At 48.5% G+C, this 16455-nt stretch overlaps 1 protein-coding gene across 1 annotated transcript in view; it reads left to right on the top strand.

Annotated features, from left to right (window-relative positions):
- The first annotated feature begins 582 nt into the window (after window positions 1-582).
- Window positions 583-16455, top strand: part of LOC120935978 (tyrosine-protein kinase SRK3-like) — a 69057-nt gene continuing 53184 nt past the window's right edge. The window contains exon 1 of the mRNA XM_040348031.1: window positions 583-1227. Within this exon, the coding sequence (XP_040203965.1) occupies window positions 662-1227 (566 nt within the window). The 5' untranslated portion in view covers window positions 583-661. The remainder of the gene's footprint in view (window positions 1228-16455) is intronic.

The raw sequence follows: 16455 nt of genomic DNA, 5'->3' as shown, positions 1-16455 counted from the left end.
ATACAGAATAAGAACAGATATTGAGAATTACACCCAGAATACAGGACAAGAGAAGTAGTACTGTGCAGAGCCCATACATACAGAATAAGAACAGATACCGAGAATTACACCCAGCATACAGAACAAGAGAAGTAGTACTGTGCAGAGCCCATACATACAGAATAAGAACAGATACCGAGAATTACACCCAGAATACAGAAGAAGAGAAGTAGTACTGTGCAGAGTCTATACATACAGAATAAGAACAGATACCGAGAATTACACCCAGCATACAGAACAAGAGAAGTAGTACTGTGCAGAGCCCATACATACAGAATAAGAACAGATACCGAGAATTACACCCAGCATACAGAACAAGAGAAGTAGTACTGTGCAGAGCCCATACATACAGAATAAGAATAGATACCGAGAATTACACCCAGCATACAGAAGAAGTGGTACTGAGCAGACATGGAATGGGATTAGTATTTGGTGTACAGGGTGCGATGCAGCTCAGGTGTATGAATGAGGAAGCAGGTCTTTGTCGTTGTTGTCACAGCCTTCAGGTAGACTCGCCCCGCCCTCTCTCCACATTCCTGCGGCGCTGACTTCCTCGTAGTGTCAGTCCTGTGCTGGGATCTGAGCTCTCCACACTCTCCGCAATCTCCGCACTTCACTCAGGATGGGGCAGAATATCTGTAAGCGGTACTGTGGGTGCTGCTGTGGGTGCTGCCGCCAGTCTGTGGATATCCCACGCATCGGAAGCGGCAGTACCATGATGAGCAGCCCCAAGGCGCTAGACAAGCCGGATTCAGTGGTGGATGCCCATAAGATGTACCGGATCCACAACCTAAACCCACAGATGTCCGTGAAGTTGGAAAGCTTTCTCAAAGGTGAGGACAACCCGGGCTTTGTCGGCGGCCCCAACGGAGAACAACCCAACCCCAACGGTCCCACGCTGGAACCTCCAAAAGTACATTTCGAGCGCGAGCAAGTCCACACGCACGTTCCAGGGAAGGGGCAAGCCGAACGATTGGTGCGTTTCTCTCGCAACACCAAGGTCTCCACCTATAGCTACAAGCCGCGTTCTACCGAAGACCTGGAGGTCCGCAAGGGCGAGGCGCTGGAGGTCCTGGAAGAGCAGGGGACGTGGATCCTGGCCAGGACGCTCAAAGACAATGGGGAGGTCAAAACCGGATACATCCCGCGGACCTTCCTGGCTAACGCCGGGAGCCTCGAGGCCGAGGAGTAAGTCATGGCGCAAATTGTTTTTACCGCAAACAGGCTGTTCATGTGCATACCGTGTTTCCCCGAAAATAAGCCCGGGTCTTATATTAATTATGCCAACAAAAGACACAGTAGGGCTTATTTTCGGGGTAGGTCTTACCATGTAATGTGATGTCTTCTCTCCCCCTCTCCCTACCTGCCTGTCAGGAATTCCCAGTGTGAACCGAGTTAACATGCTTGTAAAATCCTACAATCCACTTTATTACTGTATTATATAATGTACAATGTGAGTGTTCCTGTAATATAATTGTGCCAAATACCTTCATTATAGCGCCATTCTGCGCTTCTGTGACCCGCCGGAGCTCTCTTCCCCACAATTATATTACAGAAACACACACTTTGTATATCATATACTACTGTAATAGAGTGGATTAGAGGATTTTACAAGCATTTTTAACTAGGGCTTATTTTTGGGGTAGGGCTTATATTGCATCCCTCCTGGAAAATAACGCTAGGTCTTATTTTCAGGGTAGGTCTTATTTTTGGGGAAACAGGGTAGCTGTGGGTCCTTGATGGGGTCTATTTATAAAACAGTGAAGGGGACTTTCACCAAACCTTCCCTGTGGGGGAATCTTCCAGGTGCGTGCATTTTAAGTGACGCAGATGGATTCTCCACCAGAGAACGTTTGGTGAAAGTCGCATCCAATGCTTTGCCCACAGACCCAATCATTCTGATGCAGGGTTTCTCAACCACGGAACCCTAAGGTTCTTCAAGAGGGTGCTAGGGGTCCCTTGAGCAATGGGCTATTTCTGCCTCTCAGATAAGTTCCCACTGACACTATTTATCGTCAGATTGCTGCTCCTCAATAGCTACATTATGAAAAGTAACTTCTACTGACAACCTATGTTCACTTCAGTCACCACTGACCATAAATGTGCCCACGTGGCTTCTACTGACCACCAATGTTCACTTCAGCCACCACTGACCATAAATGTGCCTATGTCGCTTCTACTGACCATCAATGCTCACTTTAGCCACCACTGACCATAAATGTGCCCACGTGGCTTCTACTGACCACCAATGTTCATTTCAGCCACCACTGACCATAAATGTGCCCACGTGGCTTCAACTGACCACCAATGTTCACTTCAGACACCACTGACCATATATGTACTGATGTAGTTTCTACTGACCACCAATGTTCATTTCAGCCACCACTGACCATAAATGTGCCCATGTGGCTTCTACTGACCACCAATGTTCATTTCAGCCACCACTGACCATAACTGTGCCCATGTGGCTTTTACTGACCATCAATGCTCACTTTAGCCACCACTGACCATATATGTACTGATGTGGTTTCTATTGACCATCAATGTGCCCATGTGGCTTCTACTGACCATCCATGCTCACTTTAGCCACCACTGACCATAAATGTGCCCATGTGGCTTCTACTGACCACCAATGTTCACTTCAGCCACCACTGACCATATATGTACTGATGTGGTTTCTACTGACCATCAATGTTCACTTCAGCCACCACTGACCATAAATGTGCCCATGTGGCTTCTACTGACCATCAATGCTCACTTCAGTCACCACTGACCATAACTGTGCCCATGTGGCTTCTACTGACCACCAATGTTCACGTCAGCCACCACTGACCATAAATATGCCCACGTGGCTTCTACTGACCACCAATGTTTACTTCAGCCACCACTGACCATATATGTACTGATGTGGTTTCTACTGACCATCAATGTTTATTTCAGCCACCACTGACCATAAATGTGCCCACGTGGTTTCTACTGACCATCAATGCTCACTTTAGCCACCACTGACCATAAATATGCCCACGTGGCTTCTACTGACCACCAATGTTTACTTCAGCCACCACTGATCATATATGTACTGATGTGGTTTCTACTGACCATCAACGTTCACTTCAGCCACCACTGACCATAAATGTGCCCACGTGGCTTCTACTGACCACCAATGTTCACTTTAGCCACCACTGGCAACAAATATAGCCATCATGTTTCTACTGACCATCAATGTTCACTTTAGCCACCACTGACCACAAATGTACCCATTTAGCTCCCACTGACCATCAATGTACCCTATCAGCCCCCATTGACAACCACTTTACCACCAACAGCCGTAAATACACCCCCACCCTCCTTTATTCATGTCATCTTAGCCCTGGTGATGCTGATGTCCCCAGGCACCAACAATTTAGCCACCACTGACCACATACAGTATGTACCCATCTGGCTTCTACTGACCACCAATGCTCATTTTATCCACCACTGATCACAAATGTTCCCATCTGACTTCTACTGACCACCAATGTTTACTTTAGTCACCACTGACCATAAATGTGCCCACGTGGCTTCTACTGACCACCAATGTTCACTTCAGCCACCACTGACCATATATGTACTGATGTGGTTTCTACTGACCATCAATGTTCACTTCAGCCACCACTGACCATAAATGTGCCCATGTGGCTTCTACTGACCATCAATGCTCACTTCAGTCACCACTGACCATAACTGTGCCCATGTGGCTTCTACTGACCACCAATGTTCACGTCAGCCACCACTGACCATAAATATGCCCACGTGGCTTCTACTGACCACCAATGTTTACTTCAGCCACCACTGACCATATATGTACTGATGTGGTTTCTACTGACCATCAATGTTTATTTCAGCCACCACTGACCATAAATGTGCCCACGTGGTTTCTACTGACCATCAATGCTCACTTTAGCCACCACTGACCATAAATATGCCCACGTGGCTTCTACTGACCACCAATGTTTACTTCAGCCACCACTGACCATAAATGTGCCCATGTGGCTTCTACTGACCACCAATGTTCACTTCAGCCACCACTGACCATAAATGTGCCCATGTGGCTTCTACTGACCACCAATGTTTACTTTAGCCACCACTGACCACAAATGTACCCATTTAGCTCCCACTGACCATCAATGTTTACTTTAGCCACCACTGACCACAAATGTACCCTATCAGCCCCCATTGACAACCACTTTACCACCAACAGCCGTAAATACACCCCCACCCTCCTTTATTCATGTCATCTTAGCCCTGGTGATGCTGATGTCCCCAGGCACCAACACTTTAGCCACCACTGACCACAAATGTACCCATCTAGCTCCCACTGACCATGAATGAACCCTATCAGTCTCCATTGACAACCACTTTACCCCCAATGGCTGTAAATTTACCCCCACCCTCCTTTATTCATTTCATCTTAGCCCTGGGGATGCAAATGTCCCCAGGCACCAACACTTTAGCCACCACTGACCACAAATGTACCCATCTGACTTCTACTGACCACAAATGTACCCACCTGACTTCTACTGACCACAAATGTACCCATCTGACTTCTACTGACCACCAATAAGCACTTTAGCCACCACTGACCACAAATGTACCCATCTGACTTCTACTGACCACTAATGTACCCATCTGACCTCTACTGACCACCAATAAGCACTTTAGCCACCACTGACCACAAATGTACCCATCTGACTTCTACTGACCACTAATGTTTACTTTAGCCACCACTGACAACAAATGTACCCATCTAGCTACCACTGACCACAAATGTACCCATCTGACTTCTACTGACCACCAATAAGCACTTCAGCCACCACTGACCACAAATGCACCCATCTGACTTCTACTGACCACCAATAAGCATGTTAGCCACCACTGATCACAAATGTACCCATCTGACTTCTACTGACCACCAATAAGCATGTTAGCCACCACTGACCACAAATGTACCCATCTGACTTCTACTGACCACCAATAAGCACTTTAGCCACCACTGACCACAAATGTACCCATCTGACTTCTACCGACCACTAATGTAACCATCTGACCTCTACTGACCACCAATAAGCACTTTAGCCACCACTGAACACAAATGCACCCATCTGACTTCTACTGACCACTAATGTTTACTTTAGCCACCACTGACCACAAATGTACCCACCTAGCTACCACTGACCACAAATGTACCCATCAGCCTCCCCCCCACTGTACCCTATCAGGTCTAAACAGACCCCTGATATCTCCATTTTGGGACAAAGAAAGAGACAGATTTATCAGTCCCTTTCTCTGCAGCCTCAGCTGCACAAAATGAATGAACAGGAATAGCTCTGTACAGAGCTTCCCGGTCATTCATAAACTGAAGCATGGGTAACACAGTTTACTATGTCTCAGCTATAAATGAATACAATAAAAAAACGGAGTTAGTAATCGGTACTGAACACTGTCCCTATTCATTAAGACAAGGGGGGAGCCCCTTCCCCGCTCTCAAATCTGACAGATCCCATGCAGAAGCCGGCGGGAGGTGGAAGGAGGAAACCCGACAGGGAAGTACACGGGCATGGTGGCAGAAGCAGCATGTATAGGAACTGATGCCCACCAATTTCTTCCTAAATGTCGGCGGGAGGGTGAGGAGGAGAAGCATGGAGGAGATTGGTTCCGCTACATGCCAACCAGCATGTAGAGGAACTGATGCCCACCATTTCCTTCCTAAATGTCTGCCAGAGGGTGAAGAGAAGAAGCATGGAGGCGATTGGTTCCGCTACATGCCAGAAGCAGCATGACGAGGAACTGATGCCCACCATTTCCTTCCTGGAAGTCTGCAGGAGAGTGAGGAGGAGAAGCATGGAGGAGTTCAGTTCCTCTTCATGCCAAGCAGCATGTAGAGGAACTGTTGCCCACCATTTCCTTCCTGAATGTCTGCGGGAGAGTGAGGAGGAGAAGCATGAAGGAGATCAGTTCCTCTTCATGCCAAGCAGCATGTAGAGGAACTGTTGCCCACCATTTCCTTCCTGAAAGTCTGCGAGAGAGTGAGGAGGAGAAGCATGGAGGAAATCGGTTCCTCTACATGTCAAGCAGCATGTCGAGGAACTGATGCCCACCATTTCCTTCCTGAAAGTCTGCGGGAGAGTGAGGAGGAGAAGCATGGAGGAGATCGGTTCCTCTACATGACAGAAGCAGCATGTAGAGGTACTAATACCCATCATTTCCTTCCTAAATGTCTGCGGAAGGGTGAGGAGGAGAAGCATGGAGGAGATTGGTTCTGCTACATGCCAAGCAGCATGTCGAGGAACTGATGCCCACCATTTCCTTCCTGAAAGTCTGCGGGAGAGTGAGGAGGAGAAGCATGGAGGAGATTGGTTCCGCTACATGCCAACCAGCATGTAGAGGAACTGTTGCCCACCATTTCCTTCCTGAAAGTCTGCGAGAGAGTGAGGAGGAGAAGCATGGAGGAAATCGGTTCCTCTACATGTCAAGCAGCATGTCGAGGAACTGATGCCCACCATTTCCTTCCTGAAAGTCTGCGGGAGAGTGAGGAGGAGAAGCATGGAGGAGATCGGTTCCTCTACATGACAGAAGCAGCATGTAGAGGTACTAATACCCATCATTTCCTTCCTAAATGTCTGCGGAAGGGTGAGGAGGAGAAGCATGGAGGAGATTGGTTCTGCTACATGCCAAGCAGCATGTCGAGGAACTGATGCCCACCATTTCCTTCCTGAAAGTCTGCGGGAGAGTGAGGAGGAGAAGCATGGAGGAGATTGGTTCCGCTACATGCCAACCAGCATGTAGAGGAACTGTTGCCCACCATTCCCTTCCTGAATGTCTGCAGGAGAGTGAGAAGGAGAAGCATGGAGGAGATTGATTCCTCTACATGCCAGAAGCAGCATGTAGAGGAACTGATGCCCACCATTTCCTTCCTGAATGTCTGCAGGAGGGCGAGGAGAAGAAGCATGGAGGAGATCGGTTCCTCTACATGCCACCGCCCCTTCTGCCCTCCTATCCAGTTGTACAGGGGGGCCGCACAGGCCCCACTAATGCATGGGACAGGGTCGTACTGGCGACCCCTGCGACCCCCTATATGTACGGCCCTGAATGGGACAGTAAAAGTGCGGTGGACAATCTGACACTTTGTGGGAACTGACTAACTGCCACTGACTTCACCAGTGACACTAATACAGGGATCAGTGCTAACAATATACACTATCATTTTATTACTAATATTATTATACAGGATTTATATAGCGCCAACAGCTTGCGCAGCACTCTACAATATGAAGGGAGACAATACACCAACAATACAATTCAAAACAAGAGGGTTAGAGGGGCCCTGCTCCTGGGAGCTTACAATCTAAAGCCCCGTACACACGATCGGACCTTTGTCCGACCAAAATCATTCATCAAAATGTTCTCTATCTAAACTCAGACGGAGTTCCTCGGAATTTCCGATGGAAATAATCCAATGTGGCATACATACGTCTGACTTTTTCCATCGGAAATTCCGATCGTGTGTACGGGGCATGAGAGTCTAATATAAGTATTAACCACTTAAGGACCGGACCAATATGCTGCTACATGACCCAAGGGGTTTTTACAATTCGGCACTGCGTCGCTTTAACAGACAATTGCACGGTCGTGCGACGTGGCTCCCAAACAAAATTGGCGTCCTTTTTTTCCCACAAATAGAGCTTTCTTTTGGTGGTATTTGATCACCTCTGCGGTTTTTATTTTTTGCGCTATAAACAAAAATAGAGCGACAATTTTGAAAAAAATGCAATATTTTTAACTTTTTGCTATAATAAATATCCCCCCAAAACATATATAAAAACATTTTTTTCCTCAGTTTAGGCCGAAACGTATTCTTCTACCTATTTTTGGTTAAAAAAAAATCGCAATAAGCGTTTATCGATTGGTTTGCGCAAAATTTATAGCGTTTACAAAATAGGGGATAGTTTTATTGCATTTTTATAATTTTTTTTTTTTACTACTAATGGTGGCGATCAGCGATTTTTTTCATGCCTGCGACATTACGGCGGACACTTCGGACAATTTTGACACATTTTTGGGACCATTGTCATTTTCACAGCAAAAAATGCATTTAAATTGCATTGTTTATTGTGAAAATGACAGTTGCAGTTTGGGAGTTAAACACAGGGGGCGCTGTAGGATTTAGTGTTCACCTAGTGTGTGTTTACAACTGTAGGGGGGTGTGGCTGTAGGACTGACGTCATCGATCGAGTCTCCCTATAAAAGGGATGACACGATCGATGCAGCCGCCACAGTGAAGCACAGGGAAGCCGTGTTTACATACGGCTCTCCCCGTTCTTCAGCTCCGGGGATTCCGAGGGAATCCGACCGCGCATGTAGCGGGGGGGTCCCGATCGGACCCCCGACCCGCGGAAAGGCAGGGACGTACATGTACGCCAATGTGCCTGTACGTGCCATTCTGCCGACGTATATCTACATGCGGCGGTCGGGAAGCGGTTAATGACACTGGCTGGGAAAGGGTTAACATCTCGGGGTAACCAAAGGGTTAACTGTTTGCCTAACAATGTGTACTGAGTGCTGATTTTAATAAAGATTACTTTGTTTCTTCTGCCTGCTTCACAGGGATAAGAAACGGAGAGATCATTCCCTCTGTACAGAGCTCTGTGTTGATTGTCAACACAGGGCTCTGGGCTGTGATTGGACACAGCCGATCAGCAGGTCCCAGCTGTGAATCATTGGCCGGGACCTGCTGATTAAGTTCCGCTGTGTACAATCACAGAAGAGCCGTGGGAAGGGTCACATGCACACGCCCTGAACCCCGGGAAAAAATTGCGACTCACAGGTATAGGAGCCGCTCACCCGCAGTATATGTACGGTGGCGGGTCAGCAAGTTGTTAAAAAAAAGTACTGCATCATGACCGCTAGATGGAGCTGATGATCATAGGAGATAATCCATTTACAAACAATACAACATTTGCATCAAAATAGTTACTATAATAAGTGGTGTCACTGACCAATAAGGTGGCTTATGAGGCAGGAGGGGAGCTGCCACACCCCAATGTTTTGCTGCCTGTGTATCTGGATCTCCGTGCTGTGTTTCTTGGCAGTGAGCTCAGAATTTTGGTATTTTTTAGATTCTCATTCAATACCCCAAGGCAGAGGCGTCACTAGGGTTGGTTTTACCCGGTGCGGTAAAACATGGTTTTAACCCCCCCTACACCAACTATAGTCGCCCCTTAGTACTGTCCCCCCTCCTTCAGTAGACCCCCTCCACTAAGAATAGACCCCCCTCCATCAGCACAGACCCCCCTTCACCAATTATAGTCCTCCCTCAGTACAGATTCCCCACCATTAAGTATAGACCTCCCCCTGGACAAAGCACCCCCCTCCATTAGTACAGACCCCCCCCCCCAGGACATAGCACCCCCCTCCATTAGTACAGACCCCCCCAGGACATAGCACCCCCCTCCATTAGTAAAGACCCCCCAGGACATAGCACTCCCCTCTATTAGTACAGACACCCCAGGACAAAGAACTCCCCTCCATTAGTAAAGACCCCCCAGGACATAGCACCCCCCTCCATTAGTACAGACCCCCAGGACATAGCACTCCCCCATTAGTACAAACCCCCCCAGGACAAAGAGCCTCCCTCCATTAGTACAGACCCCCCTTTACCAATTATAGTCCTCCCTCAGTACAGACCCCCCGCCACTAAGTATAGACCTCCCCGGGGACAAAGCACCCCCTCCAATAGTACAGACCCCCCCCAGGACATAGCACCCCCCTCCATTAGTACAGAACACCCCTCTATTAGTACAGACCCCCCAGGACAAAGAACTCCCCTCCATTAGTAAAGACCCCCAGGACATAGCACCCCCCTCCATTAGATAAGACCCCCCAGGACATAGCACTCCCCCATTAGTACAAACCCCCCCAGGACAAAGAGCCTCCCTCCATTAGTACAGACCCCCCTGGACATAGTACCCCCCTCCATTAGTACAGACCCCCCCAGCACATAGCAAGCCGACACCCACCACCGCCCCTCTCGTTACCGCACCAGCTCGGGCGACTAAGGTACACAGGCCCCCCCTGGCCGCGGCTGGAGAGGAGAAGACAGTGTGCAGCCGCACCGCCCGGGTCGATCGTGACAGGCTTGTGCAGCAGCGCCGTAATGAGAGACAGAGGAGAGGAGGAGTAGGAGAACACAGGCTAGGAGCGGCCGCGGTGCTGAAAGGGTTTTCTGGCTGAAAAAAAAATAAATGCAAAAGGGAGCCAGGGCATCTGTCACCCTCGGGATGGTGTCACCCCTGTAGTGGGTGGCACCCGGGTGCGGACCGCAACCCCCCGCACCGCCCTAGCAACGCCATTGCCCTAAGGTTCTGTCTTGGGAATATTCAACATTATCATAAACGACATAGAGGATGGGATAAATAATTCAGTCTCAGTTTTTGCGGATGACACGAAGTTAAGCAGAGTAATAGACTCACATCAGGACATGGGAATTTTGCTGAATAACCTGAATAATATAAAGGAGTGGGCAGACAAATGGCAAATGAGGTTTAATGTGGAAAAATGTAAAGTAATGCACTTCGGGTCAAAAAAACATAAATGTAAAATATTCACTAGGTGGAGTACAGTTGGGGGAGTCAAGGATGGAGAAGGGTCTAGGGGTGCTAGCACACAAGGACGCAACGCGCAGGGAGATGGGAAAGCATATAGACACTGATACACCTACACAGGTTGAACTGGATGGACTATTGTCTTTTTTTCAGCCTTACCTACTCTGTAACTATGTAACTATGTAATATGTGACAGGTCCGATTTAGGGCTATGCTTATAAAAAAAAGGGGGGGGGACGACTTATGAGGGGTTACATTTCCAGCTGTCCCTATTCTGCCAGTTGTAGGAAGCAGGAATTAATAGTACTGGCACCCTGGGGGGGAAATCCCTGTCCCTGGATTACACCCAACTCGAATATTGAATTACACCCAACCCAAACACTCCAAACCGGCTCAGCGAGTCTTTAATAACTGACGTAAGAATCATATCTGCAGGGAAATTTTCTAAAACTTCCCTCAAAGTACAATTGCTGCCCTTTTCACCTTCTCATGTGCTGAGCCCTTCGGATTTGACCTCCCCAGCCCTCAAGCCCTCGCTATTCATGGCCCTACAGTCCTGAAGACCCAGACCTCCTTGGCCCTTACTGTCCTCTATTCTCATCCTTGCAGCCCTGGATATCTGCGCTTCCCTAGCCCTCACCCTCCCTTATTTATGTCCTCACAGCCCTGGATATCTGCGCTTTCCTAGCCCTCACCCTCCCTTATGTATGCCCTTACAGCCCTGAGGACCTGGACTCCTCCAGCCCCCCCTTCCCTAATTCATGTCCTTACAGCCCTGAGGACCTGGACTTCTCCAGCACCCCCCTTCCCTAATTCATGTCCTTACAGCCCTGAGGACCTGGACTCCTCCAGCCCCCCCTTCCCTAATTCATGTCCTTACAGCCCTGAGGACCTGGACTTCTCCAGCCCCCCCTTCCCTAATTCATGTCCTTACAGCCCTGAGGACCTGGACTTCTCCAGCCCCCCCCCCTTCCCTAATTCATGTCCTTGCAGCCCTGAGGACCAGGACTTCTCCAGCCCCCCCCCCCCCCCTTCCCTAATTCATGTCCTTGCAGTCCTGAGGACCTTGACTTCTCCAGCCCCCTCCTTCCCTAATTCATGTCCTTACAGCCCTGAGGAACTAGACTTCTCCAGCCCCCCCCTCCTGCCCTGAGGACCTGGACTTCTCCAGCCCCCCCTTCCCTAATTCATGTCCTTCTAGCCCTGAGGACCTGGACTTCTCCAGCCCCCCCCCCTTCCCTAATTCATGTCCTTACAGCCCTGAGGACCTGGACTTCTCCAGCCCCCCCCCACCTTCCCTAATTCATGTCCTTACAGCCCTGAGGACCTGGACTTATCCAGCCCCCCCCCCCCTTCCCTAATTCATGTCCTTACAGCCCTGAGGACCTGGACTTCTCCAGCCCCCCCCCCCCTCCTGCCCTGAGGACCTGGACTTCTCCAGCCCCCCTCCCCCTTCCCTAATTCATGTCCTTACAGGCCTGAGGATCTGGACTTCTTCAGCCCCCCTCCCCCTTCCCTAATTCATGTCCTTACAGCCCTGAGGACCTGGACTTCTCCAGCCCCCCCTCCCTAATTCATGTCCTTACAGCCCCTGCCACTAGGGGTCAGCGCTATAGCCGAATGACAGCCACAGCGCGGACCCCAATTGCCGGGTCCCCTTCGCGTGCTCCTCACGCGCCCCTGCAATCACCCACGTCACTGACACTTGGGCGATCACAGAACCAAGTGAGGGGCCGGTCCCGGCCCCTTACCACGTGATCAGCTGTCAGCCAATGACAGCTGATCACGTGATGTAAACAAAGCTCGGTAACTGTTTTTTTTTTCTCCTCACGCTGACAGCGTGAGATCAGTGCCACTTCTCCGTGCAGCCTTATCGGTGCCCACCAGTGCTGCCTTATCGGTGCCCACCAGTGCCACCTTATCGGTGCCCACCAGTGCCGCCTTATCGGTGCCCATCAGTGCAGCCTCATCAGCGTACATCAATGAAGGAGAAAAATTGCCTGTTTACAAAATTTTATAACAAAATATAAAAAAAATATATATTTTTTTAAATTCAGTCTTTTTTATTTATTTTTAACAAAAAATAAAAAACGCAGAGGTGATCAAATACCACCAAAAGTAAGCTCTATCCGTGGGAATTAAAAATGTTTTAAAAAATTGGGTACAGTGTTGTATGACCGCGCAATTGTCACTTAAAGTGCATCAGCGCTGAAAGCTGAAAATTGGTCTGGGCAGGAGGGGGGTTTAAGTGCCCAGTAAACAAGTGGTTAAGGAGACCTTACCCTCCCCAGCCTCCACTATTCATTCATTCATGTCCTCAAAGCAATGGGAACCAGTACCTTTCCAGCCTCAACTCTCCTCCAATCATTTCCTCACAGCCCTGGGTACCCAGACCTTCCAAGCCCCCACCCTCCTCTATTCATGTCCCCACAAGCTTGAGGACCAAGCCTTCCCAGCCCTCCCCAACCTTCACCCTCTTCTGTTCATGTCCCTACTGCCCTGTGGACCTGGATCTCCCCAGCCCTCACCTTCCTCCAATCATGTCCCTATACAACTCTTCAAACTTTTCATGATAAAATAGAAATAATGGATAGATATACGGGTTAATATATATACACAGGGCCAGATTCAGAAAGGAGATACGACGGCGTATCTCCGGATACGCCGTCATATCTCTGAGTGTGCGGGGTCGTAACTATGCGACTGATTCATAGAATCAGTTACGCATAGATTTCCCTAATCCGACCGGCGTAAGTGTCTTACAGCTGGATTCAGAAAGCTTTACGCCGGCGTATCAGTAGATACGCCGTCGTAACTCTGAATCTACGCCGTCCTAAATTTACGCTTATTCTGGAAACCAGATAAACTTAAATTAGGCTAAGATACGAGCGGCGTAAGTTTCCTATGCCGTCGTATCTTAGGGTACAATATTTACGCTGGCCGCTAGGTGGCGCTTCCGTTGAGTTCGGCGTAGAATATGTAAATGACTAGATACGCCGATTCAGAAACGTACGTGCGCCCGGCGCATTTTTTTTACGTTGTTTACGTACGGCTTTTTCCGGCGTAAAGTTAGTCGAACAAATAGCTGGACTAGTCAATGTTAAGTACGGCCGTCGTTCCCGCGTCGAAATTTTAACATTTTACGCCGTTTGCGTAAGTCGTCCGTGAATGGGGCATGGACGTAATTTACGTTCACGTCGAAACCAATACGTCCTTGCGGCGTACTTTGGAGCAATGCACACTGGGATATGTACACGGATGGCGCATGCACCGTTCGTAAAAAACGTCAATCACGTCGGGTCACCACCCATTTACATAAAACACGCCCCCCTCATCCTCATTTGAATTAGGCGTGCTTACCCCGGGCCCATTTACGCTACGCCGCCGTAACTTAGGAGGCAAGTGCTTTGTGAATACAGCACTTGCCTCTCTGACTTACGGCGGCGTAGCGTAAATACGATACGCTACGCCGCCTCAAAGATACACACATCTACCTGAATCTAGCTATTAGGCTGCATATTTACGCTGGCCGCTAGGTGGTGCTTCCTTATAGTTACGCGATGAATATGTTAATTAGGTAGATACGACGATTCAGAAACGTACGTCCGGCCGGCGCATTTTTTTACGTCGTTTACGTTAGGCTTTGTCCGGTGTAAAGTTACCCCTGCTATATGAGGCGTAGCTAATGTTAAGAGTGGACATCGTTCCCGCGTCGAGTTTTTAAAATGTTACGTTGTTTGCGTAAGTCATTCGTGAATAGGGCCGTATGTAAGTTACATTCACGTCTAAAGCATTGACGATTTGCGCCGTAATTTCGAGCATGGGCACTGGGATTTTTTCACGTCAAATACGTGGGGGTCACAGTTAATATACATAAAACACGCCCACATCATCCACATTTGAATTAGGCGGGCTTACGCCGACACACATACGCTACACCACCGTAACTAAGGGCGCAAGTGGTTTCTGAATACGGAACTTGCGCCCTAATTTATGGCGGCGGAGATACGTTATGCCCCACCTAAAGATACTCCAAAGTATCTGAATCCGGCCCACTGTATTTATGGTATATCAGCTTGTACAATCCAAATAAAAGGGTTGGCTGTTTGAATGGGAATTATGAGGTTGGTGCCTTTAATTTTGGGTTGTAGTGACCCCTGGGATTTATTCAGTCCATCTAGTCTGTCCATGCCCCTAGAATTGATTGAGTCCCTCTTGCCTGCCTTTACAACTATGATTTATTCAGTTCATCTAGCCTGCCCAAACAACTAGAATGTATCTGGTCTATCTAGTGTTCCCACCCCCCTAGAAAATATCTGGTCCAACTAGCCTGTCTGTACCCCTGGAATTTATCTGGTCCATCTAGCCTGCCTGAGGCTGTACCCCAAGGATTTATCCAGACTATCTATCTTTCTCATACCCCTTGGATTCATCCGGTATATCTAGCCTGCCCACACCCCTTTGATTTATCTGCACCCTTTAGCGTGTCCATACATCCATCTAGCCAGTCTGTACTCCTAAGATTTATCTATTCCATCTAGAATTCTTGTACCCCTGGGATTTATCTGGTCCATCTAGCCAGGCCATCCCAACGGGACATCTCCAGTCCATCAAGCCTGCTCATACTCCTGGGACTCATCTTGTACAATTAGCCTGCCCATACGTTCCACTATGATTTATCTAGTTATTATAGCCTACTTTTACCCCTAGGATTTATCTGGTCACCTTCACCTAGCCCAGTGTTTCTCAATTCCAGTCCTCAGGCCCCCCCAACAGGTCAGGTTTTCAGGATTTCCCTCAGATGAAAAGGCTGTGGTGATTACTAAGGCAGTGAAACTGATCAAATCACCTGTGCAAAATAATGGAAATCCTGAAAACCTGACCTGTTGGGGGGGGCCTGAGGACTGGAATTGAGAAACACTGACTAGCCTAAAAATCTCATTGTCTCACATACCTTGTCTCTCTCTCTAGGATTTATATGGTCCATCTAGCCTGCCTGTACCCCTAGGATTTATCTGATCCATCTAGCCTGCCTGTACCCCTAGGATTTATCTGATCCATCTAGCCTGCCTGTACCCCTAGGATTTATCTGGTCCCTCTAGCCTGCTCATACCTCTAGTATTTATCTGATCCATGTAGCCTGCCTGTACCCCTAGGATTTATCTGGTCCGTCTAGCCAGCCGTTACCCCTAGGATTTATCTGGTCCATCTAGCCTGCCTTTACCCCTAGGATTTATCTGATCCATCTAGCCTCCCTGTACCCCCAGGATTTATCTGATCCATCTAGCCTCCCTGTACCCCCAGGATTTATCTGATCCATCTAGCCTCCCTGTACCCCCAGGATTTATCTGATCCATCTAGCCTCCCTGTACCCCCAGGATTTATCTGATCCATCTAGCCTCCCTGTACCCCCAGGATTTATCTGATCCATATAGCCTGCCTAAACCCCTAGGATTTATCTGGTCCATCTAGCCTGCCTGTACCCCTAAGATTTATCCAGACTATCTAACTTCGTTATATGTTTATACCCTTTGGATTCATCCGGTATATTTAGCCTTTCCACACTCCTTTGATTTATCTGGTCCCTATAGCCTTCCAGTCCTGCTAGGATTTATCTAGCATTCTTCTACCCCTGGAATGTATTTGGTCAACCTAGCTTGCCCATCTCTTCAAGATTTATTTGGTCCTTCTAACCTTCCCAAACCCCTGGGATTTATCCTGTCCATCTAGTCTGCCCATACCCCTGGGACTCATTCCATACATGTAGCCTGCCCAT

This window comes from Rana temporaria, chromosome 4 (genome assembly GCF_905171775.1).
Source record: "Rana temporaria chromosome 4, aRanTem1.1, whole genome shotgun sequence".
Taxonomy (NCBI): domain Eukaryota; kingdom Metazoa; phylum Chordata; class Amphibia; order Anura; family Ranidae; genus Rana; species Rana temporaria.
The sequence above is the reverse complement of the archived record's forward strand: the minus strand, read 5'-3'. Positions and strand labels throughout refer to the sequence as shown.